The 26073-nt window shown below is 35.7% G+C and overlaps 1 protein-coding gene across 4 annotated transcripts in view; it reads left to right on the top strand.

The window, feature by feature from the left end:
* The window catches only part of LOC128527173 (histone demethylase UTY-like), a 57696-nt gene that overhangs the window by 19333 nt on the left and 12290 nt on the right, over nt 1-26073 (top strand). For 2 of the 4 annotated variants that reach the window (XM_053499501.1, XM_053499505.1), the window contains 15 exons: nt 2737-2830; nt 5966-6092; nt 6819-6917; nt 7033-7252; nt 7705-7839; nt 11343-11489; nt 11687-11761; nt 13887-13988; nt 16632-16898; nt 17968-18638; nt 24342-24471; nt 24586-24691; nt 25104-25309; nt 25749-25810; nt 25905-25979. In XM_053499501.1, coding sequence (XP_053355476.1) covers nt 2737-2830; nt 5966-6092; nt 6819-6917; nt 7033-7252; nt 7705-7839; nt 11343-11489; nt 11687-11761; nt 13887-13988; nt 16632-16898; nt 17968-18638; nt 24342-24471; nt 24586-24691; nt 25104-25309; nt 25749-25810; nt 25905-25979 — 2516 coding nt within the window. The remainder of the gene's footprint in view (nt 1-2736; nt 2831-5965; nt 6093-6818; nt 6918-7032; nt 7253-7704; nt 7840-11342; nt 11490-11686; nt 11762-13886; nt 13989-16631; nt 16899-17967; nt 18639-24341; nt 24472-24585; nt 24692-25103; nt 25310-25748; nt 25811-25904; nt 25980-26073) is intronic. The other 2 variants (XM_053499503.1, XM_053499502.1) reach the window with 2 other exon arrangements.

The raw sequence follows: 26073 nt of genomic DNA, 5'->3' as shown, positions 1-26073 counted from the left end.
TGTTCGTGTGAAGCCTGCGACTATTAGTTCTTCTCTTATTTCCTCATACACTTTTTTTTTTCTTAAAGCACTTTTTAGCAATTTCTGCTGAATCTGGGCGGTTGTCCAAAAGCGCTATGGTTTCGTCCGCGCTCCACATTAACGGACTTTGGGTCTTCGCCATTTTTTTTTAAGCTCCCCATAATTGTGCCCACCACTCGTGACGTCACGGGTTCTTGCGACTAGACCAGCAGAGTTTAGGGGCCGGTTCGGTGCTTATTTTAGGGCCCTGGCATAGATTTTTTTCTGTGGAAAAGCGCGGCACTAGTTTCAAAATTGGGAACCGGCACGGGAACCAGAGCAGTGGAAAAGGGGTAGTAGATGCACAAAACCAAGAACATGACACATTTTTTTTCGTCTGAACCTACCTGTTTCTTATGTGATTAAAATTATTAGAACATGTGATGAACAGGGGTTTCTTTTTACCCAGGTCTGTCCTTTTAGAGTGATTTGCTTAAATAAGAATTAGCTCTGAATGTGTACTCTATACTTGGTCTTAGCCCTGGATTTTCCCTGTGAAGACTGCATTTGTTGTTAAAAAGGATAAACCAACAGGAGGACAAGGAAGCCCTGTATTCAAGACATTCTTGACATTTTATTATCAATATGGAGTAATTGATCAAAGCCATTGCACAAGCATTGAGCATAACCAATACAACATTTTAAAATGTTATAAAAAAAGACAGAATTCACTACTGTACCAACAACCAGACATTACAAGTTGCAAAGAGAGATGAGAGCTCCACAAAAGCTCTGGATCCAATAGTAAGTGCTGTCAAAATAGTAGAAAAGGAGAAGAGAGAGAAATATATGCTTATGATTTAAAACATATAAGACCATTGCTCAAGCGCTGTAGAGGTAGTGGCTTGGCTATGATGTGTTTTAGCCTAGATGTGGCAAACAAAGATGTACAAATGTGTGCATACATACAGTTTCAGAGATCATATTTATTATTTATTTGCTTAAAATATATTTATTTGCTTGAAAAAAAAATGGGAATGAACAATGTGTCTTAATTGATCTTTGATTTTCTCAGGGTTTTGAATGCAAGGCATAAAACATATCTACATATACACCTTCAATTGACTTAAATTATGTCAATTAGCCAGTAAAAAGTTTTTAAGGCTGTGACATAATTTTCTGGAATTTTCTAGTAGTTTAGTAGTTTAACAGCCTAGTATGTATGTAAACATCTGACCCACTGGAATATACCCACTATATATAGTCAATTATAAATATAATAATTTAACTGTAAACAGTTGTTGGAAAAATTAATATGGAAATATGTTAAAACTATTGTTTTTTAACGTTAAATTTGTGGTGTGGTTAAAAAATCTGTTGATTTTTGCTCAGTTGCTTAATAATACTATTGTATGAGTAGTAATTTGCTCAAACTCAAAAATTAAATATTGTAATATAAGGATATACTGGATCTTCCCAAAACAAATAAGCCTTAAAATATTTCTCTTTAAATGTAGTGAATGTAGAATGAGTTTCACCTTTTAAATTAAATTATAAAAAAAAATGAAACTTTTTTATATCAAAATTTTGTGATAAGAGTTAGATAGATAGATGGATAGATGGATAGATAGATGTGTGCATACAAAACAAACACACACACACACACACACACACAAAAATATGCCCCAAATAATGTGGATATTTTACCGTCACACCTATATGAGCCTTTGTTCCTTTCCAGCATTAGCGGCTTTAATATGGAGTTGTGGTTTCTCCACAAGATTTCGGTGTGCATTTGGAATTTGTGCCCATTTAGTCAAAAAGGCTTTTGATGTTGAAGGACCACTGGACCTTCTCCAACCCAAACATGTCAATCTATGTCTCTGTAATTTTATATTCACTGATCAGCCATAAAATTTAAATCGCCTGCCTAATATTGTTTAGTTCCCTAATGTACTGCCAAAACAGCTCCGATCCATCGAGGGAAAGGTGTGCTGTGTTATCTTGCACCAAGGTTTTAGGAGCAGATTCTTTAAGTTCTGTAAGTTATAAGAAATTTGGAGACAAAGTCAACACTATAAAATGTTGTCATGCTCCTCAAACCACGTTCCTGACCATACATATTATGTAAAAGAAAGCAAGCAAGCCTTGGGTGCCAGGTCACCGGTTGTTCTTCCTTGGACCATTTTGGGACGTACTAACGATTGAACCTCCCACAAGCCTTGCCTTTTTGGAAATGTTCTGATTCTGTCATCCAGCTATCGCAAGTTGAAACTTGCTTGCAACACATCAGTTTTAAAACTAACAGGGTATGACTGATCGATGTATACATTTGTATGAAAACATGATGATGAGAAGCTGCAGATGAGAAAATGGGTAGACTGTAAGGGTGAACATGTAGATCATATGCTAAATATAAAAAGTATTTAACTATGTGTAGTTTTACTATTATTGAACACATTTGACTGGTTCAAGTAGTTCTTACTGAAGAGAGAGGTTCTGATCGCTTTCTGGCCGAACTACTTAAATGTCAAAGGTAGGGTGAGATACAGTTTTTTTTTTTCTTTTTTCAATTTCAATTTAAGCTTCAGCAATTTTCCTGTCTGAAACATTGAAATGTAATTTACATTTGAAATTACTTTTTTGGTAAGAGCTTAATTGGACCAGTCAAATATGTATAACAGTTCAGACACCCTACACACACTTTTCATTATATCTCTTTTTTTATGCATTCAGAAAAGATATCGTGCAGCAAAAGAGGCTTATGAAAGTCTGTTGCAGACAGAAAATCTCCCTACCCAGGTGAAAGCAGCTACTTTACAACAGCTTGGTAAGTCCACCTCATGATTAGCACCATTAATACTACCTAAAATCACGCGTATACAAAATTGTTATATGACTAATATTCAAATAAAAGCGGAAGTATTGGTTATGCAGAATAATAAAACACAGTTAAGAGTAAAAACTTTATTCCTCTATATAATTTATTTAATGTATGAAAGAGGATTTAATTTCATTTTTCTGTTGATGTCACTCATAAATGGTTACTGTGTTTACTGACAATCCCTGAACAACCTCTGACCTTAACAAACAAAACTTGACTTATCAACACAGGGTGAGGCTAGTGGAGAGAAGAAAAGAGTGCGTACTCATTTTAATAAATATGTTCTAGTTGAACAATCCCAACAATAAAATGGACAATTACAACTATAGCAGTACAGTGGAACCTTGGATTGCGAGTACCTTGGTCTGCAAGTGTTTGCAAGATGAGCAAAAAATTTATATTGTGGGTAATTGTTTCCTTCATAGTGTGCCTGTATTCATTTTATAGTCTGTGTACACGTGTACTGTTTACTTATTCTTATGTGAATATTTTTTGGTTGTGGAACCAATTGTCGGAGTTTCCATTATTTGTTATTGGGGAAATTCATTTTGATATACTAGTGTTTTTGTATACAAACATGCTTCTGAATTATGCTCGCAATCCAAGGTTTAACTGTATGTTGGTTTTTCCTTTCTCATAATAATGATCTCACAATAATCTTTCAAAATAAACTTTTGGCCAAAACAGCTTTGATTTATAATCAGCTCTGATATACAGAGATTATTTTTAGGATTTGACTGACGTTGAGAAAATAAGAGGTCTATTATCCAACATAGGTGAGTATTAGATTTGTTAATGTCGAAGGAGTGAGGGTGTGTAAGAGTTTTGTATACAAGTTATTGTTTTCACAATCTAGATCACAAACAAAACTTTTCTAATTCAGTGGCCCAAATGCCAAAGATTGTACCCAACACTCCACCAGACACTTGGAGTCTTAAATATATATTTGGAGATTAAATATATATTTGGTGCATGTTATTTATATTTTGTCATAATAATCCCTGTAGAGATTGTTATGTTGCTGTCTGGATCCATGCATATTCATGTTTGCAAATTTCAATGAGACGTCTGAGACACTACTTTAGACTACTTTAAGATCCATCAAGTGCCTGCATCTAAATTTCTTGTTTTTAATTTTATACAAACATTCATATATTCAAGGTAGGGAGGATGGAAGAAAATATATATTGGTGTAGTTTATTTTATTATTAATAATTGGTATCTAATCATTTATTATACTCTGCAATTATACAGAAATTTTTGTGGGCAGGTTAATGCCTAATATAAGCTTTGTCGTCCTAGTCTTTATGGATGAGGGAGTCAAGAAGGCAGTTGTAGGCCTGGTTTGATGTAAAGTTTTCAAGTGGTTCATGTCATGGTCCATTAGCGTACAAGTCCCAGTTTAACTCGAATGCCCCATCTATTTTTAATCGGTACTGCTTTATATGTTTGTGATGCTCTTTTTACATTATTCCTGCTTCTTACGCACTACAATACATATTTTCAACTGGAATGGGCAAGCAGCATTATGGACAGACATGAATCCTATTTAATTTCAATATTTTCTCAATGTTATCTATCTACTGTTATGTATCTCTGCTAACCCCAGGCTTAAATGTTGAGGTTAGTATATTGAAAGTAAGTACAAAAATATATGTATTTGAAATTGTACTTGTCTCAGCCAGAGTTTTTTTCATGACCAAGGAGCTTATTACGTTAATCATCATATGAGGTTCTTCCTGTGCTCAATGGTCAAATCAGTTGTAGCAATCTATGCTCACTCAGTGTTGTACATTTAACACTTTGCCTACTAATTGTTTCTGTGTTCTGTGGACTACCTTCTTCAGATGTCCAATGTGAATTTCTTTGTAATTATGAAAAAAGAATTCATAATTCAATTTAATTAAGTTTTGTTTATATAGAAGTTTTCACAATGGCCATTGTTGCAAAGCTGCTTTATGGAAATTAGTGCTAACTTGGGCAGCTATTTTTAATTTTATTTTTAGTCTTGGTCCCAGAATAGATGTCCCGGTTAATTTTTATCATATTTTGTCAATCCTATGCTATTTTTGTTTAGTCAAGTTTTAGTCAACTAAAAATCTGGACATTTTAGTCTAGTTTTAGTTGGAGGAACTCTCAGTATTTTAGTCTGGTTTCAGTCTATGCAAACGCAAAATTTAAGCAATAAGATTATTATTAATTAACCCTACAGTCAATCTAGTTTAGCCAAAAACATTTTCAATGTTTTTTTCACAAAATAATTATCTTAACATTTAAAATTCATCTTTTCATCTGATATTTTCAGCTAATTATATTTATTTTTAACCATCAGAAAAACTGCTGCATGTCCATGTTTTTTTAACTACAAAACATAGGAGCAATATGGACAATACAGTGTCCTATTTTTTGTAAATCAATTTACACACTTGGGCTGTCGAAGCTCCTTTGGGTCACAAACATTTGTTAGCCTATTAGCTTAATGTTTTTAGCTCTTGGTTTAGTGATATTGTGGATATTGCCGTATTTTTCCTAGCAATTATGTGCCCACACTGTTTCCTTTCCGATATTACTACACATCTGCTTATTTCTCCGGTTCAATATAAAGAAAATGGGCCCAAGTATCGGCTCTTCTCTTACGGCTGAGTAATCCTGCTCTGATGACGAAGAGTTTTAGATGACCAAGCTTTTAGCATCCCATCATGCTGTGACCAGGGAGATACTGTATGTGCTGTAATGAATGCACACCGTATTGCAGCGGATTGTGACAAAAATTAAGGCCTTGTTCACACGTACGTTAGATTTTTGGATAAATAAACGCGCTCTGAACGTCCTAGACGTTTATGTTGGGTTTTGTATTGGCGCTTGGTTGACTTCTACACTGGCGTTCGTTTGGCTTTGTCTAACGCTCGATTTTAACGCCCGTGTTAACAAGGCCTAAATTTTAACGAAAATAACGACAATGTTTTATTAGTTTTTAATCATATGTTTATAAATCCAGGTAATAATTTTTTATAGTAATTTAGGCTGCTTGTACTTGTAATAAATTTTACTGACACTTTTGCTATGTAATTCTCATCCTAGGCTGGATGCATCATACAGTGGAGCAGCTGGGAGACCGAGCCAATAAAGACAGTTATGCTATACAATGTCTGCAGAAATCTCTCGAAGCTGACCCCAACTCTGGCCAGTCCTGGTATTTTCTAGGAAGGTTAGAAGCAACATTTTCTAAATTGTCACATTTCTGTATAATTTGGTTAATTTATATATAATTTATAAAATATATATTTATACAAAATGTTGATAGGGTTGATGTTTTTAGATAAAAAAATTCTCTCTGTTTTCTTGGGGAGCATTCTATTAGAATTGATGACTTGTGTGGGTAGGTGCAACATGTACTTAGCAACGAAATGCAGCAGTCAAATTCTGAGATTTTCTGCATAGGCCCTGATAAAATGTCTTAACAGTTAGTTTATTCACTATATACTGTATATACGTCTATACTGCTTTATGTATTTAGGGTCGCAGGAGGCACCCTGGACAGGCTGCCAATCCATCACAGGGCACACACACTCACACTACGGAACAGCATTTAGGCTAATTTATAGGCCAATTAGGCTAAACATGCAAACTCCATGCACACATAGACACGAATTAAGCCTGGCCGGAAATCGAACCCTGAAGGTGTAAGGCGACAGTGCTAACTACTACACCACCGTCCCGACACAGTTGGTTTAAGAGACCTTAAAAAACTGATCATGATTAGCTTACCTGGTCTGACATAATGGTTAGTAAAACGCTACTTCTATAGTGAATCTAGGAGGTACTTGTCCTAATGATATATAACAAATAACATGCAGCTACTTAACAAATTTTATATGACATGCTAGACTGTATGAACTTTTTCAATTGCATTCTATTTATTACGTCTTTTTAGGTGCTACTCAAGCATTGGGAAAGTGCAAGATGCATTCATTTCTTACCGGCAGTCCATAGACAAATCTGAGACCAGTGCAGACACTTGGTGCTCTATAGGGTATGGATCTGGAATGCTCTGTTTGCTTTTATTTAATTTGGGATTTTTTTTTTCTTTTTTTAGACTTAGTTTGTTTTTGCTCACTTTGCTCGCTATATTGTCCTCATTTACTTAGGGTACTGTATCAGCAGCAGAATCAGCCCATGGATGCTCTTCAGGCATACATCTGTGCTGTGCAGTTGGACCATAGTCATGCTGCAGCTTGGATGGACCTGGGCACACTTTATGAGTCCTGCTATCAGCCCCAAGATGCCATCAAGTGCTATGTAAATGCCACACGCAGCAAAGGCTGCAGTAACAGTGCAGCAGTCACTGCCCGCATCAAATATCTGCAGGTAACTTTGACAGCATAACAGTACTGGGAACTGTACAAGTTCAGTCCTTCCTAAGCCTGTGTGTGTGTGTGAGTCTGGGTCTACACCTAGATAAATGTACTGTCATTGGCTGGCAGTAAGTGTTTAGTGTGTGTTTGTTTTTATGTTTTTTGTAGTTGCTACTTAAGTACTGATGAATTTGTTTTCTGATCCTGAACATTTCCTTATTTGGCTTTTTTTTTTATGCACATTTTATCCTCCTCATTCTCTCTGCATATAAAGGAGTTTTCATGATTAATGGTAATAGGACATGAATTGCATCATAAATCTGAAGCCTCCATGCTTTGTGACCGCTACGCTATATTGTGACCTATCTAGATGCACCTTTCAAATTAAGAGCACTTATGTAAATTGTTCCGTCGTCCAAAAATAGCTTGCTATTTAAATATGTTTTTCACACATTTTCATCCTAGGCTCAGTTGTGTAACCTTCATCACACTAGTCTACAGAGTAAAAGTAAAATGCTTCCTAGTATTGAGGAAGCATGGAGCCTTCCAATCCCCGCAGAGCTTACCTCAAGACAGGGCGTCCAGATCACAGCTCAGCAGGTGAGAAGAGATAGATGCACATGCTCCCCCCCAACACACACACAAACCTCTCTCACATCTGACACATGGTATAAACGTCTCAACCATGACTTTTACTTTACTCTTTTCATGAAACCAGAGCAAAGCAAGGAGCAGCAAGGTTTATGTATTTGGGCCTCACTGGTGCAGCTTTAGGGAATTTTCACATTAGGGATCATTCCTGAGAAGACCCTTTCAGTGATTGCTTCTTTGTGGAGTCTGTCCATGAACAACCTCGGGGAAACATCACAAACTTGTAACGTTTGTATTAAATTGTAAAAACTAGTATTAAATTGTGTATTTATACTGTATGAGTAGACCTTTTTTTCAGTTTCAAAATAAAATGGTGTAATATTTTGAGATACTGCATTTTTTATTTTCATGATCTGTAATCCATGATCATACAAATAAGAATGAAGCAATTTCAGTCACACACAAACAATGATCAGCCATAACATTATGACCACTGAGAGGTGCTATGAATAACATGGATTATCTAATTGCAATAGCATCTAGATATATTAGACAGCAAGTGAAAATTTTGTCCCTAAATTTGATGTGTTGAAGTGGACCAGCAACAGAAGCATGGGCATCCAAGGCTCACTGATGGGAATTGGGAGTGAAGGCTAGTCTGTCTGTGGTCCGATCCTATTAGAACAACCACTGTATGGCGCTTTACAGATGGATAACGATCATAGAGCCCAAAGCTTCTACAATGAAAGCTTCTACAATGAATGAATAAGCATTAGAAATGGGCCAGGGAGCAATGGAAGAAAGTGGCCTAACTTGATAAAACTTCTGTATGTGCGTGCACGCATACATGGCTTACCTGGGAAAGAGGTGGCACCAAGATTCACTATGGAAAGGAGACATTTTTACCTGGAAATAATGGGTCCTGGCCTTCACTTGGATGTTACTTTAATTTTGTATCACCCACTTAAACATTGTTGTAGACCAAGCCAACCTCTTTGTGGCAGCAGTGTTCTCTAAGAAGCAGTGTCCTCTTTCAGCAGGATAATGCACCCTTACACACTGCAAACAATGTTCAGGAACGGTTTGAGGAACATGATAGAGGTAAAGGTGTTGACTCAGACAAATACCAAAAATCTCGATTGAGTTGAGAATCTGTGGGATGTCCCTGACAAACAAGTCCAGATCCAGTAAGCCCCCACCTTGCAAACTTACAGGACTTAAAGATGTTTCTGCTGACATGTTGGTACTAGATACCACAGCACATCTTCAGAGGTCTTGCCCAACCTCAAGACCTCTGAGCTGTTTTGGGGAACAGGGGAACTACACAATATTAGGCAGGTGGATTAAATGTTGGTGGCTGATCGGTGTATGCGTTTGCAAAAAACTTGAAAGTCTTGTTTAGGACTAGTTACTGAGGCCATGTGCTTTGCTTTGGTCATCCATGGGAGGGTAACGCTTCTTTTCAGAATTTGGTTTACAGCATTTTGGTAATAATCGATGAAGAAATCTCGTTTGATGACTGGGTTTCTTCGAAACATGACCACTATTAGCCATCCTTATGTCAAATCAAATTTAAATTCAAATTTTATTTGTCACATACACAATCATACAGAGTACAATATGCAGTGAAATGATTTTGTGCAACCACAGAGTGGTCTGTGATTTGGGTCCATATTCTCAGCAAGAGGTCAAGTACAGTCTGTAGGGAAAAGGGCGATTGGAGGCTTTTAATGTGCGTGATCTTTTGATAATGTAACGTCATAAGAATGCGTTTCTATTACAATGCTTGTGCTAGGCTGATCGGTCATGGTTGATCAATTTGAAAAACAGCCAATTTCGGTCACTGGCTGTTTGAATGGTGCATCTCTATTATAAATTTAATAAATTTAGAAATATTAACTCTAATATTATTTAAAAATAGATTTTGTAGTCAGTGTGCTCCATGGATAGGCTCACAAAAGAATCATGATTCATAACTGAATTAGTCCCCCCCATCATCTCTACCTAGCAACCACCTTTCCATCATACTACATGCTTTGCAAAAGTATTTATACCCCTTGGACTTTTACACATTTTGTCATGTTACAAACACAAATGCAATTTTTTAAAAATATATTTTATCCCAATGTTTTATTCTTTTGCCATTTTGTGTGTCAGACCAACACAAAGTGTTAAATAATTGTGAAGTGAAAGGAAAATAATAAATGGTTTTCGAATTTTTTTTATAATTAAATAATTTAAAATGAATACAGATATGAAAAGTGTGACGTGCATTTGTATTCAGCTCCCTTTACTCTGATATCCCTAACTAAAATCCAGTGGAACCAGGTACCTTCAGAAGTCACCTAACTAGTTATCTCAGTATAAATACAGCTGTTCTGTGAAGCCCTCAGAGGTTTGTTAAAGAACATTAGTTAACAAACAGCACAAGGAACACTAAACTGACAGCCGGGCAAGGAGAGCATTAATCATAGAAGCGGCCAAGAAGCCCGTGGCAACCCTGGACGAGCTGCAGAGATCCGCAGCTCAGGTTTTTTTTTTTTTTTTTAAAGGTTTCCTTCCACTTCACAATTATATGCCACTTTGTGTTGGTCTATCACATGAAATCCCAATAAAATACATTTATGTTTGCGGTTGTAACGTGACAATATCTGGAAAAGTTCAAGAGATATGAATACTTTTGCAAGGCACTGTAGCCATCACCTGGAATAACATTGCAACGGCAGTTATTTTCTTCCTTTTGCTTGAAGTTTGTTGAATTAATTTTTTTACCCTTTCCAAGCACTGTTTTTTCTTTCTGGAGATTAATCTTCGATAATCTGCATATGGACTGGCTGGTGAATGGGAAAAGCCAACACAATTCAGAAAAACGGTTTCAGTTCTAATTTGTACCAAAGTAGTCAAAACCATTTTTTTATAGTTTTATATATATATATATATATATATATATATATATACAGTGGAGATCGAAAGTTTGGGCAAATAAAAATGTGTATTAATGTGCATAAAAAAGCCAAGGAGAGATGGAAACATCCCCAAAAACCATCAAAATGCAAATGAGACATTCTTATAATATGTCAAAAAAAAAAAAGTTGGTGACTTTTGGGGATGTTTCCATCTTTATGCACATTAATACACATTACTTGGGATGCCCAAACTTTCGATCTCCACTGTAAACACAGTATATATTTTTATATTTTATGCAATCTAAATATATTTGCCTAAATAATATCTATTTATATTTGCCTTGCAGAATGATGTAGATTAGAACTAATATACCTTCTTGTGATTTTTATGCATCTTATTCATATCAGCATATCATTATTCACATCCACAAGGGTGTTTTAAAACCATAAGAAGAATCAGTCCTTGACTGACCTGTATGACTCAAATCTTTCATTTTTGTGGCTTGCTTAAGATATTTAAATTTACTATTCATTTAGGCAACTTGCCAGTATGCCTATGTAAAAAGTTCATTTAGAATTAAATTGTCTCCAATGTCTTTTTTCCAGGTTAGTAAACCCCACCTGAGTATAGGACGTCCTGTAATGGTGGCACACGACTCTGGGCAGTCACTGCCCCCCCATGTCAGTCCTCTTGGTCTAGATGATGAGCAGTCAGACCCTGCTAAGAGGAAGAGGACATCCAGTCTTGTTAAGGTATTTATCTGGGTGTTCTTAGTGTTTTACCTCTTCATTTTTTTTTTAAATCACACTCTTACTATGTAAGTGATTATGTTCTGTGTGACAATATCACGAGTAAAACAGTGGAACATTAAATGTGGGTTATTGATATACAAGTTTTTTTTCCCCCAGGGTAAATAAAATAAAATATTACAATTTTTTTTTATTTGTAGAATTGTGCAGAGTGGCGCAATAACCCAGCTGAGCACCAATCTCTGAATTGTCACTTTTCACCACAAACACTACAAGTGAGCAGACTTTGTTTTTCCTTTTCCAAAGGCACCAAGAGGTACATCAGTACTGATTAATGAGATTATTCAAGCAGCAGCCATGCTTCCATGACAAGCCCAAACCATGACACTACCTCCACCATGCTTGACCAATGAGTTCCTAGATTGTAGATGAGCAAATCCTCCTTTATCCACATTTTGGCCCTTTCCTCACCTTGGTAGAGGTTAATCCTGGTTTCATCCTTCCGTGAAGCATTTGTGGCTTATGTCTGTATTTCTTTGTAAATTCAACCTGTCATTACTGTTGATTAGTGGTTGATTCATGTGGCATGGCCTTTATATTTAAGCTTAGAGTCTTTTTCAAACGGTGGATTGTGCTTTATTCCCCCCCTTCCCGGTGTTAGTTGGAATTTTATAGGATTTTATTCCCATCTCTTGCAGCTCTTGCTATCTGGTGCTGTTTGTCGTAATACAACTTTTTCTGTTGTTGTTTTTGTTTAGTTTTTTTTTTTGGCATACAACAAATTGATGCCTGGCTCTGGTTATTTTCTGAATAATTAAATGACTTGCTTTACTCCCATGAACAGCTCTCTGATCTTAAATTCAAATTTCTTCAGTATATACAGTACTGGGATTTACATAAAAATAGAAAGAAGCGAGTGTGACAAAGTTACCGAAGCATACTTTCCAGCAAGCTCGGTAAAACTTAACAACTATCTTACTTATGGGACTGTGCAAAAGTCTTGGACACATACAAAAACATGGCATTAGCAAAATATGCTTTTGAAAACATTTCTGCATAAAAGAAACTTCTATAATGAGCTATAAAGAGGTATAAAATAAATAATCAATATTTCTTAAAATCAGGAGTTTTTGACACAGATTTGTGCGGTTTTATAAGAAAACGGCTTTGTTACACTCGATCCTTCCTATTTCTATGCAAATCCCAGGAGCATACATTCGATTTTTTTGTTTCCATCTAAAATCTGTCTTGTACTATATTTTTTTGCTTTGCAGCCATGCATATATTTTCCTGTAATTATATTTATTTATTAATGTTTAAGTTATATAAGGAAATACAGAATGATTTTCTACATAATTATGCAGTCATGATAAATATATATAACAAAATTGGTACAGCATATAATGATAAAGCATTAAATGATGAGATGGCCATTCCGAGGAGCCAGTGTATATTAAGGTCTATAAATAAAAGGAAAAGAAAAAATATACAAGTTTGTTTGTTTTTACAATCCACCAACCTTGTGCAGTTATTGCCAGCAAGAAATAGGAAACCAAATATTTAGTGAATGACAGTGTTCTGATGCCACTGGAAATTGGTGGTAAGCCATTAAAAGAGCCATGTACTGAGCCATGTTTTAAAAATATCTAGATGTAAATATCAGAAAATTAAATACAGACTGGTTATCTCATTTATTTGTCTTATCTCAAACGCAGATGTTATGTATATATATACACAGTATATCTCAAACATCTGTTGAGATATACTGTGTATATATATATATCTCTCTCTCTCTATATATATATATATACAGTATATATATATACTGCATAGAACATACATATACATACATACATATACAGCAAGAACAAAATAGTTGGACGGTTGCACTACCTATATATTGTCTATTTACACAAAGTTGTAATTGTTTTCTAAAGGCATTTAAATGAAAATAGAAATCAAACATTTAACTACAGGTAAGATTTAAATGAATTGTTTACCGTTGGTTTAAAATTGTGCACTGGTCTTATTAATAGAATACATTTACTTAATACAATTTAAAAAGAAATGTATAAAAGCAAAAATATTCAGGCTCATGCATCCTCACTTCTAGGATTTTCTGCAGTGGTGATTCACTGACACAAAGAAAAATATGAGGCAAGATTGATAATTCCTCATGTTTATAGTTGACAGTGTTCCTCTGATTAGTCATATGGTATGTTCTTAAGTTTAAAAAACAACAAACCACATCAGCCAAAATATCACAGACAAAATATGCATCATGGAGCTATTGTAACAGTTAGTTTTATACAGTAGTACGGTCAAATTACAATGTAATATATCAGACTGCTTTTCTGTTTGTTCATATTTTTTCCCCGTTTGTTTCTTTTCTTTTTCCAGCTGTTGGAACAGATGCGGGCTAACAGGGCAAATCTGAAACCAGTGCAAGTGCAGATTTTGAAACAGCTGGAAGCTCAGCTCTCAGCAATTCAGGTTTACAAGGTTGCACTTTTTTAAACTTTTCATTCAAAAGAAAACACTTTGTGAACACATGCTTTTGGTGGAAAAGGATTCATACCTTATTAAAGGAATATACTATTGGAAACAGCTGTGCTACCATGCTCATGATATTTTTAAGCTCATTTTACATCAGAAATACCACCTTGTTTTTCACGTGTACCATCACCATGTACCAAATGTCACAAAATCTGATAAGATATTCCTAAACTATACTCAGCAAAAAAAGAAACGTCCTCTGACTTTCAACTGTTTTTAATTTCAGTAAACTTAATGTGTAAATATTTGTATGAACACTAAAAGAGTCAACACCATAAGACATAAACTAAAACTGTTTCACAATGTGTCCCTGAATGAAGGGAGCCTCAAAATCAAAAGTACCAGTCAGTATCTGGTGTGGCCACCAGCTGCTTGAAGTACTGCAGTGCATCTCCTCCTCATGGACTGCCTATTGCGGACAGTCTGAGCACTGATGGAGGGATTGTGTGTTCCTGGTGTGACTCGAGCAGTTGTTGTGGCCATCCTGTACCTGTCACGCAGGTGTGATATTCGGATGTACCGATCCTGCGCAGGTGTTGTTACACGTGGTCTTCCACTGCGAGGATGATCAGCTGTCCTTCCTGTCTCCCTGTCTTAGGCGTCTCACAGTGCGGACATGGCAATTTATTGCCCTAGCCACATCAGCAGTCCTCATGCCTCCCTGCAGCATGCCTAATGCACGTTCACGCAGATGAGCAGGGACCCTGGGCATCTTTCTTTGGGCGTTTTTCACAGTCGGTAGACAAGTCTCTTTAGTGTCCTGCGTTTTTAGAGCTGTGACCTTAAATGCCTACTTTCTGTAAACTCTTAAGGTCTTAACGACCATTCCACAGGTGCATGTTAATTAATTGATTATGGTTAATTGAACATGCATGGAAAACATTGTTTAAACCCTTTACAATGAAGATCTGTAAAGTCCTGAAAAAGGGACGTTTCTTTTTTTGCTGAGTATATAAGCATTATAATCCATAAATCATTATACAATACGTTTGAGCGACACCCATTTCTAACAGGTACATAAAATCAAGCGCATTGTGAAGCAATTCCCTTACACAAAGAATGGCAGCAGAATAGGCCATACTAGAAACTAAAAGTTAACATTTTTTAAAAGCTTTAAACATGACACTGTCATAACATCACCAGAAAGTCAGGTTGAAAAACAGATGTCATTTAAATAGGAGACCAAATTAATGTTTTACCATTTATGAAGAAATTAGGGCAATGTTCATATTTGTGGTCTTGCACCGTATTTTAATCGCTATTTGTTTAGCAGGCTTTAAAGAAAACAAATCACACCACAAGTAAATGGTTATCAAAGTTTAAACTGTGTAAAGGTGATAGAATTTCTTAGACATTTTGGCTACATGCAGTAGAGATCTTTTTATATGTTGTGGTCTTTTATATTCAGTACTGGATGTTTCAGGAAAAAAATGGTTACAAACCAGTAAGTGTAAACACAAAACTTAAGTCTTTTACCTTAGACTACTTATCATTGTTCCTTAGCAGTTATATAAGTAAAGTGCTTCACTATTTTTTCTTTTTTGCCTTTTTACTTTCGTCAAAGTGCGTCAATGTTGGTAAATACGCTGCGTGCCCAATAACAAAAAAACAAAATAAGGTTGTCATGACATTGTTTCAACAACCCTTATGCAATGTCCAAACTTAAATACTGAATATTGCAATATACCATTATATAGTAGTGCACACATTCAACCAGGTAGTGGATGCATTATGTTTTGGGATTTCGCATCATTGTATCCATCCAAGATTCTTGTGAATACAATGTTTGTCTCGATACAATATAAAGAATAACTTTTTGAATGGTGTCAGGATTTATATGAAATAATCCCTATAAGCAGCAGGTGAACTGATAATATTTTGGAATTCATTTTTGGAGTTCAAACAGGGTCAAGGCTCATTTTAAATACTATAAAAGGTATTTCAGGAATACAAATTGTTGGAAGGGAATTCAACGGCATCCCATTAACTTTGAGTTCTATGAGTTTTTTTTTTCTGTTAGCGTAATAAATCTACAGATATTCCCAGGGGTCATGTGGTAAAAGAAAAAATAACGCCAAAAGATTACTAGACCGAGTGCATAGATTAATAATACTGAGGGTGAATTAGTTAACCGTGCGCACTGATTGTTTACTGGTGTTGTTTTAAAGTTGGTTCTCCTCATCGAAGTACGTTTTTCTTAGCCCCACCCCTGTGAAAATGGTGTACAGTACCATTTTTATGGGGGTGGCGCTAAGAAAAACGCATCTTAATGGCGGATCCAACTTTGACACAACACCAGTAAACCAAACATTGCTCTTGGTTTTTATTAATCCATGTGCACGATTTAGTAATCAATTTTTTTTTTTTTTAACTAAATGACTGGCGGGGCTCCTTATGAATCTGGAGTGAGATAGATGCATTTTATTTATATTATAATTATTATTACTATAATATAAATAAAATGCATATATCTGACTCCAGATATTATTATTATTATTATTATTATTATTATTGTTATTATTATTATTACATTTTATATATTGTTCAGATCCTTTATACTCCCTGTATATGTTTCTTTTACCTGTAAAGATAGAACAGAATGCCGCTGGGCAGATGCAGTCCCCCCTCTCCAATGGCCCCACACCTGCTTCTTCACTACCCCACTCTCGCTGCTTTTCTCAGCCATTGTCCAATGGGCCACTTCCTCCTAACCAACAGCTCCCCTCAGTTGGCAATAATCAAACATCACAAACAGGAACCAATGGAGATGTGCCTTACATGCACTCTAACGTACTACCTCACAACTGCACAAGCCTGAGGAATGTGTGGAAGAGCCAGCATCTTAGTACCACTCAGGTTTGTGTAGAGAAACTGCTGCTCTATTGCAATTGATTTGTGCTCATTGACTCTTTTATTTACAAACACTGGCCAATAAAATGAAATTACCACACTTTCTACTCAGTAGCCATTAAACAAATCACATAAATGACAGAAAATAACACAAAACCGCTTTCTTTAATAGCTAAAAATGTTTATTTTGTTATATGTAAAACAAATTTCCAATAAAATTATTATTATTATTATTACAAATGGCATTTTTTCCAGATCTGGTGGAGAAGTAATTAAAAATGATTATGTAAATCACCTTGTAATTTGCATACATCATAATTAAAGGGAATTAAAAGGAAACATGTCCTTAACAATGGAATTTTTAATTAAAACAATGGATATTATGATGAAACTCCTTCAAGAGTTATAGCAAAAGATACTATAATCCGTCAGCTGTGTTAAAGATTTGGTGCAAGAATAAACAAAGTGGGAAGGTTTTACGAGAAAAATAGAGGTAGCCCAAAAAAGATGTCAAAGAACCAGGATAGAAATCTCATATGTTTTATAAATTATCAAGCCTTAAAAATTAAAAATGTGCAGGAAAAAAAAAAAAAAAAGCTGAACTAAATGGGATTTGCATATAGAAAATCCATGTGAAAAAACACCACCAACACTAGCTTACAGCACTAATGTGTCATCAGCACTTAAAGAAGAGGCCGTGGGTGATTTGATGAAAATGATATTCAGTGATGAATCACAAATCTTTATTTACTAAGATGAAGGGATGCCAGAACTTTTATCTTGTCCTGTTTTAATGAGACATAAAGATAACTGCCTGGGGAAAAAATATCAATAAAATTTCCATAGTCATTTATGGCATGGGATTGCATGTCGGGTAAAGGACCAGAATGTTCACCTAACAAAAATTGCGTCTTGTATCTGTGATTTGTTTATTTGCTACAGGGTAAAATGCTGGTTAAATGTCCATTGTGGTGATTCCATAATTTTCCCCAGGGTTTTTAGAATTGTGACTATTATTGCTGATGCTGTTTCCTATTATATCACAAATAAAATTCCCACACTTTCTATTTTGCAGGGGCTCCAAAAAGGCCCAGGTTCACATTGTGCAGGTCTTAATGGAGATGGAGTTCACTGTTCCAGTGGCTGGGCTGGTAGTGGTTCTTATAATCAGGTTGGACATTCCACTGCGACCCCTAGCAACTCTTCTGAGCCGGCTATTAGTCACCTTTCCTCCCCCTCATCCTCGTCAGCTTCTTTATCGACTGCTTCCGTGCACACATCTACCTCAGGCATTCCCCTGACCAAAGAGAGAGAGCATGCACAAAACATCTGTGCCACTGCAGCCAACCATTATAGCCCCAAGCACACATCTGGATCACCAGCTAATGATTTCTCACACAGTCCACAGCTGTGTGCTCCAGTGATGGGCAAGGAGAGACTGCCACCAAGCTTCGGGCTTAACAATGTGCACATGGGTGCCAACTCAACTGCTTCTTCACCTGCTTCAGCATTATCTGCAACTTCATCCTCACCCCAGACCAACGAGCCCACAGGTAGCTTTGCCAAGCCTGACTCAACCACAGTAAATGGCAGTGTACGAGAGGCATGTTCTGAGGACTCTCAGAGCCCAGTAAAGGCTGAGCCACCTGAGGCATGTCTCAAACCTGGCCCTCTTCTCAGAAGCATGCACTCATCCTCCACTGTATCCATCTATCCAACTTCATCAGACATCCTCAAAGCATGCAGGTAGGTAGGATATTTCTTTGCTTACATGAGCATCTCCTACTTCTGGCAGGTTATAATTACTATTATAAATTTATTATTTATTTATTTATGGGCTACGAGTATCACAACAGAATAGCGTTCACTTTATCATCTGGAGGGTCACAAATGTGTATACTGGCGATGGTGCAGCCCTCCGTGGCCGGGAGTCCAAGAGAGGAAAGTTGACAAATTGACCATGGGTGGGAGGAATGGCATTCACTCTTCATCCATAGGCATCTGTAAGCTAATGTATGTCAAAAAGAAAAGTGGATAGCAGTTTCCATTTAAGGGGGTTACACTGCCTTATGATGGAGCATGAAAAGCTCAAAAAGATGTGGTTGGCTGGCTTTGTGTCTCAGATGGAACATGTTAGCCTTTACCCATCTCGGGTGGTAGCTGTCATATGGTAGATCTTAGACCCACTCTCACAAGTTCATGCATTGAGTGGAAGTCAGAAGTTTACATACACTTATGTTGAAGTCATTAAGACTAATAAATTTTTTTATTCACTCCACAGATTTCAAATTAAACTATAGTTTTGGCAAGTTGATGCGTGACACAAGTCATTTTTCCAACAATTGTTTACAGATGGATTTCACATATAATTCACTATATCACAATTCTAGTGGGTTAGAACGCTACATAAAATCTGTTGACTGTTAGTGTTCCTGTGGGTGTATTTTAAGGAGTACAGTACCTTCAAACTCAGTCCCTCTTAGTTTGAAAGCATGGGAAAGTAAAAAGAAATTAACCAAGACCTCAGAAAAAAACTTGACCTCCACAAGTATGGTTCATCCTTGGAAACAATTTCCAAATTGCTAAAGATAGCACATTTAAATTATACAAACCATGTTACACGGGTAGAAAAATGAAAATAAATAAATAAATAAATGTGTGCAAACAAACCTGACTCAGTTTCATCAGTTCTGTCAGGAGGGATCGGCTAAAATTTCAGCAACATACTATTAGAAGATCATGGTAGGATAGCTGAAAGGTTTGACTTAAATTGCACAATTTAAAGGCAATGCTACCAAATACTATCTGGATGTATGTAAACTTATGACCCACTGGGAATGTGATGAAAGAAATAAAAGATGAGTTAAATATTTCTCTCTACTATTATTCTGACCGTTTACATTCTTAAAATAAAGTAGTGATCCTAACTGACTTAAGACATGGAATGTTTACTAGGATTAAATGTCAGAAATTGTGAAAAACTGTGATTAAATATATTTGGCTAAGGGGCATGTAAACTTATGACTTCAACTATATTTCTACATCTTGAAGTGTAACGCCCCTGTATATCCTTTTTCAAACATAGTACATTCTGATGTAATATGCTGCTCATTAGCAATTTTTACAGATTTGTAAATTTGTCAAAATTGAAAAAGTGATTTTTGGATTGTTCATTACTAAGGCAGATATATATCAAAGATATTTTATGTGCATGTTGACCATTTTTTTTAACACGAGGTCAGATTTATTTATAGTAAAGCAACCTTCTCTGCACTTTCAAAAACATCTGCAGGAAAAAATATCTCAATTTTAATGAAGATTTGGCTTGTGAGATTGGCAGTGTGACACTGTCTGTCCAATGTGCTCTCTAACAATACTATACTATGGTCAGCAACAATGGCAGCCATTATTGCCATATAGAGTTCAGAAATTGTGCTTCGTCAGTGGTTTTGCAAGCAGTTATGTATTGCCATTAGTGCCACAGATGAAGGAGGGACACGCTTACTCCTTTTCACCTTGTTTGCTAGCTAGACAGTGCATGCACTGCTGTTAACCCCAGCATTTTCTTTCCATTACCATAATGACATAGACAACTCGAACACCAACTTTACTTTCTAAAACATTTTATTTTAAACATTAAAAGATAAAAAGCCAAATACAACAACGTTTTCCTCACAAAGCTAATAATGTGAATAGACTTTAATTTTACATATATTGTACCTAGCCTATGTTCAGTGTCAAAACATATTTTACATAGACATGTTTACTGCTTTATTGTTTTAATAAAGAAATAACCTCTAAAAACCTAAATACGAAAATATGATGGTATTCAAGATTCAATCAGTTTTTTGTCATTGCGAGAGCACAACTAAATAGCATTTTAATATTGCTTTCAGAGATAAACGGACATGCTGGACTGGAGTTGAGAAGAAGATTAGTCTAGTGTATTAGTCTATAGTCACAGGACTTATTCATAAGCAGATATTTTTGTTGCTAACTGAATGTTTACATTTCCCTGGCTAAAGACAGCATTTTCTCATGGCCCAATTTCTTGAGTCTATTTTTGATGACGATCAGAAAGTTGTTTTGTACATGGGATGTTTGCTGTTTTCCTGTAAGGTACTGTTAGAATAAAGTAATAGATTTGTCACATGTATACTTGGAATCTGTATTGTACACCTTTTAACATATTAAAGAGAAAGTTTGCTGCTGTTTAGGTGGGCAGCTACAGGACAGAACACAAAGTAGGACTTTATGCAGGTCTAGCATGCAGTCAGTTTTCAAGTTTATCCTCAAGGGTTCAGCAGGGCTTTGTGCAGGCTTGATTTCTTTCAGACCAATATTTACAGTCCATGTCTTTATGGACCTCACTTTAGGCACAGGATCACTATGGGACAGGTTGGAGTTAGGCCCTTTAGTTTCATTGAAGGAAATAGCATTGAGACAGGATCTAGACTATTATGTGCTTCAAATTTTGCTGGTGGGTGTCTACCTACCTGTGACCAGTGTAGGAGTACTTGCACTCAAACATAATATCTATTATAATGTAAATAACATATTATACATATGGAATTTATGATCTGTATAACTGGAATGTACACTCACCATGTATTAGATGTACAGTGCATCCCAAAAAATTTGAATCACATGGAAAAGGATGTTTTTGTAATGCAGTTCAAAAAGTGAAACTCAACTCAAAAAGTGAAAAGATTCAGTTCATGTAAAATATTTCAAGCTTTTTTTTTCTCTGTTTTTTTTGTTTCAGTTTCGATGATTATAGCTTGTAGTTCATGAAATCAAAAAACTATTAGGTCAGAATATTTCCTAAGATTTAAAATATAGAAAATGTCTGGAAAATTAGGTCCATTTATTCAGTTAGTACTTGGCCCGGGAATACACTTAAATAATTAAATTAAATAGTGTCGATGATCATCATCCAGACATTTATCTACATTAGGGCTGCAACTAACGATTATTTTGATAATCGATTAGTTGGGCGATTATGTTGTCGATTAATCGGATAAAACCTAACCGCTTCTTAAATTTGATCTTTTGCTTATAACTATTAAAAAAAAACATAAATCAGGGTATTATTTATGTATAAAAATAAACTTTTAAAAAGGCAAAAGCCACATATAGAGTTTAATAATCTTTAATTTTGACATTTTAAACTTTAAATGAAATGTAGTATATAATATATACAGTTTATATATATATATATAGTTTAAAAAATACACTGATATATTCAGTTGATAAGATATAAACAGCTAAAATAATGTAATTTTGTATAATAAAATGATGTATGCATTAGTAAAACCACAGTAAATTACAAGTTAACTTTGTAGTGGACTATAAATAAACTGTGGAAATGCCACAAATATACTGTTATTTGCATTCGCTAAAAAAAACACAACAATCACTAAATGTAATATTCTACTGTTATTCGCACTGTGTAATTTAAGATAATCTAAAGTAGCGCCATTTAACTAATTACTATTGCTCATGAGGTGATTGCGAAATGTGATGCTAGCGAGTAGCACGTTAACAGATCTAGCGCGACTGTCCCGAAGTTAGCAAACAGTTTAAACAAAAGCACTTAAACTATACAACTTTTACACGATGAAGAGATACAGTTTTTACTGATCCTGTTGACGTTTCGCCATCCGTAACACCAACATGTTTTCTTTTTAAGTGTTCGTGCATGACATGCCATGAAAGCTCGGTCTTACATAGTGTGCAGGTTACCGTCTTCTTAGAGGCGTTTAATGTGAACTGCTATCAAACTTTGGAGGACTCGGGGCACGCGCTTATTCCTGCAGACGCTTCTGTAACCTCCATTGCGCGAGCAGTTGTGTATCTGTGTGTATTTGTGCATCTTGTGGTCAGTGATGTGAGCAGCCCAAATAATCGATAACGGCATTCGTTGACAACGAATTTCATTATCGATAATTATCGATTTTATTGATTAGTCGTTGCAGCCCTAGAATCTACATGTCTTCCCTATGCACTTAGTGAACCTGACCAAGAGATATTTCTACTGTATGAATACAGTAACATCCCAACTCACGAATTTTCAATTTACAGATTTCCACAGATATAAACTTACCGCGGATCTACGAACATTTGTAGATGTAAACAAATCGCAGAAGTAGCTCACTTGACTTTTACAAGAAGTAACACTGCAAAGCTTAGATAGCAATATTTACAATTATATACAATATCTCCAATGTGTAAGTGAATTTATAATATGTCTAAAGTCTGATAATAAATTGTATGCGTGTGTGTGTATGTGTGTGTTGGTGATAGAAAATGGCCTTGTAAATAGTCTTGTAAAGCTGTCCCAAGGTGAATAATTTTTTGGAAAATCCAAAACACCAAACCTGTTTGTTTGGTTTCGTTATGCTTCACATTGTATATTTGTGTGTGTATAGGTGTATAGGACTCACTTTGTCAAACTTATGAACGAATCTGACCTATAAAAGTGCATGCGTTCGTGTATGTTCAATTGTGGAAGTCAGATCTGGCATACATTGTCACATGAGTGCAGCGTGCATCCTCCGCAAGTGCAGGACAAGCCCAGGATGTCCGGAAGAAAGCATAAAAACAGTGACGGTAAAGCTGGTTCTGCTAAGTAGGACTAATCAATAACAATAGAGACAGAAGTAAAAATAATTAAGAGATTGGAATAAGGTGAAGATTGCAGACATTGATCGTTTTTTTCACTTGAGTCGTCCAACCATCGGCATGATTCTAAAGACCACTATGTACTGTAATATGCTACTTATAGCTATTTGTGTTAGTATCCCGGTACCTAAACAATGTTTGTTGAACTTACGAATGAGCTCTTGGAATGAAACTTGTTCTTATGTACGAGACTGTATATGAGTTTCACTTTTTCAATTAAATTACAAAAGAAAAGTTACTTTTTATGATGTTTTAATTTTTTGTGATACACTGTGTATGGTAGGAATACCTGTACACCTTCATATTCATGCAGTTATTTGATCAGCCATTCATGTGACAGCAGAAAAAAAAAATTATGAGATAGAGGTCAAAAGATTTGCTTAATGTTCACATCAAACATCAGAATGAGAAAAAAGTGTGAAAGGCTGGATTGAGTATTGCATGAACTTCTGCTCGCCTGGAATTTCACAAAATAATCTCTGGACCTTTATAGAGAATAGTGCCAAGGAGAGATGTCAGAGGAAAATGGCCAGATTGGTTTATGCTGCCAGGAAAGATTTAGCCTTTATAACCGTGCCGGCTAATAAGATAGAAGCATCTCTGCATGCACAAAACATCATTGAGATAGATGTGCTACAGCAGGAGATCATCACATTGGGTTCCAGTGTTGTCACAGAGATCATACCTTTTCTTCATTCTGATTTTAGTGTTTAAACAACATGTAACATACCTGCATGTGTAAATAAACATTTTGTACTTGTGCAGAAACATTTTAAAGAATGGTCTTTCAAGCAACCGCATCCTGTTGGATAAGTGCCCTCCACCCTGCCTCCCTCCTCCTCCAACTCCCCCTCTGCCAAAGGACAAGCTCAACCCCCCCACACCCAGCATTTATGTGAGTGGGCTTTAACTAATTAGTTAAGCTGTATAAATGCAAGTGTTGTTTGTATTAATTTCTTGGTGGATTCTTATTAATTAGTTGTATAATCTTCATTTACAATCTTTGCAGTTAGAGAATAAGAGAGATGCATTTTTTCCTCCACTGCACCAGTTTTGCATCAACCCATCCAACCCTGTCACTGTCATTCGTGGCTTGGCAGGAGCTCTCAAACTGGGTGAGAATTCTTTTAGTTTTTTCATTTGTTTTTGTTTGCCTTGTTTTTGTCTAATTGCATCACAGATTAGCTTCTATGTAGACTAATGCTTATTTTAGAAATTAAACATTTCAATTGCTTAATTGCATTTTACGGACACAGGCTACTAATTTGTTTTTCCAACAGTGTGCGCAAACATTTTAATTATAAAATGTTATAATGAAATCTTTCAATTTTATTATTACATTATACAATTAGAAAAGATAGAAGTCCTTGTTCATATGCACATTTGTAGGCTATTAGTTGTGGTTTTAGAAGTGAGTGTTAAGATGAGCTGTAATGTTTTATGAAGGTTATTTACAGAGGTGTTGCATCAGTTCAGCCTGCGTACGGATGTTTTCTATAATGTTTTCTCTTTTGCTGATCTCTTTAGACTTGGGTCTATTTTCCACTAAGACTCTAGTGGAGGCTAACCCAGATCACCTTGTAGAGGTGTGGACACAGTTGTGCCAGCCAGCAGATGAAAACTGGGATGCCAGTGGCACCAGAAAGCAGTGGCGATGTGAGAGCAGCCGGTCTTTTACCACCATTGCCAAGTATGCCCAGTATCAGGCTACATCCTTTCAGGAGTCATTACGGGTATGGCAAACAAGATCATTAAGTCTTCCTTTTTATATTTGTTGAAAATGGTAACAGCATTTAGTGTGAAACTGGAATAAAATTGGTTCTGGTGTTGCCCAGTGTTACAACGTTTGACTTGTCTGAGTTTGCCTACGTATTTGGAGCTTGATTATTGAATTTTCATGGAATTCATAATACTGTAGATTTCTTTTTATGTAGGTTTAAACAAACATTACACCTGCTTGTAATTCTAATGGTGTAAAGTCACTTCTGTTTACAAAAATTTAAGTTTAAATTTAAACCCTTAAACTTTGTTTGGCACAGATCCAATAAAAAAGCTAGGTATTAATTCAGTGCTATCTCGTGTTATAACTGTCTTGGTGTTATTATCATTATCATTATTATTATTAGTATTATTATTATTATTATTATTAAATTTTTTCTTACTGTATTTTAGGAGGAGTGTGAAAAAAAAGGCCAAAAGGAACTTTCAGACTCTGACCTGTCGACATCAATAAAGTATGTTTAATAATGTATCAGCCTGTTGCTTTTTTATTAAATGGCTTTGTTTTTGTTGTATGTCTTTATTAAACATTCCCTCCTCTCTCACTAGTATTATAAGAAGACGAAAAAGTCCTTTCAAACAAATTAAGTTTGGGACAAATATTGATGTTTCAGATGAGAAAAAGTATGTGGATCAATTTATCCTAATTATGAATTCTTCAGATATCTGAAGGTTACACAGTATGCATGGCTACACTGTGATGCTGACATCTGTACTT

This window comes from Clarias gariepinus, chromosome 6 (assembly GCF_024256425.1).
Source record: "Clarias gariepinus isolate MV-2021 ecotype Netherlands chromosome 6, CGAR_prim_01v2, whole genome shotgun sequence".
In the NCBI taxonomy this organism is placed as follows: domain Eukaryota; kingdom Metazoa; phylum Chordata; class Actinopteri; order Siluriformes; family Clariidae; genus Clarias; species Clarias gariepinus.
Note: the sequence above shows the minus strand (reverse complement) of the source record. Positions and strands in the feature narration are given on the sequence as shown.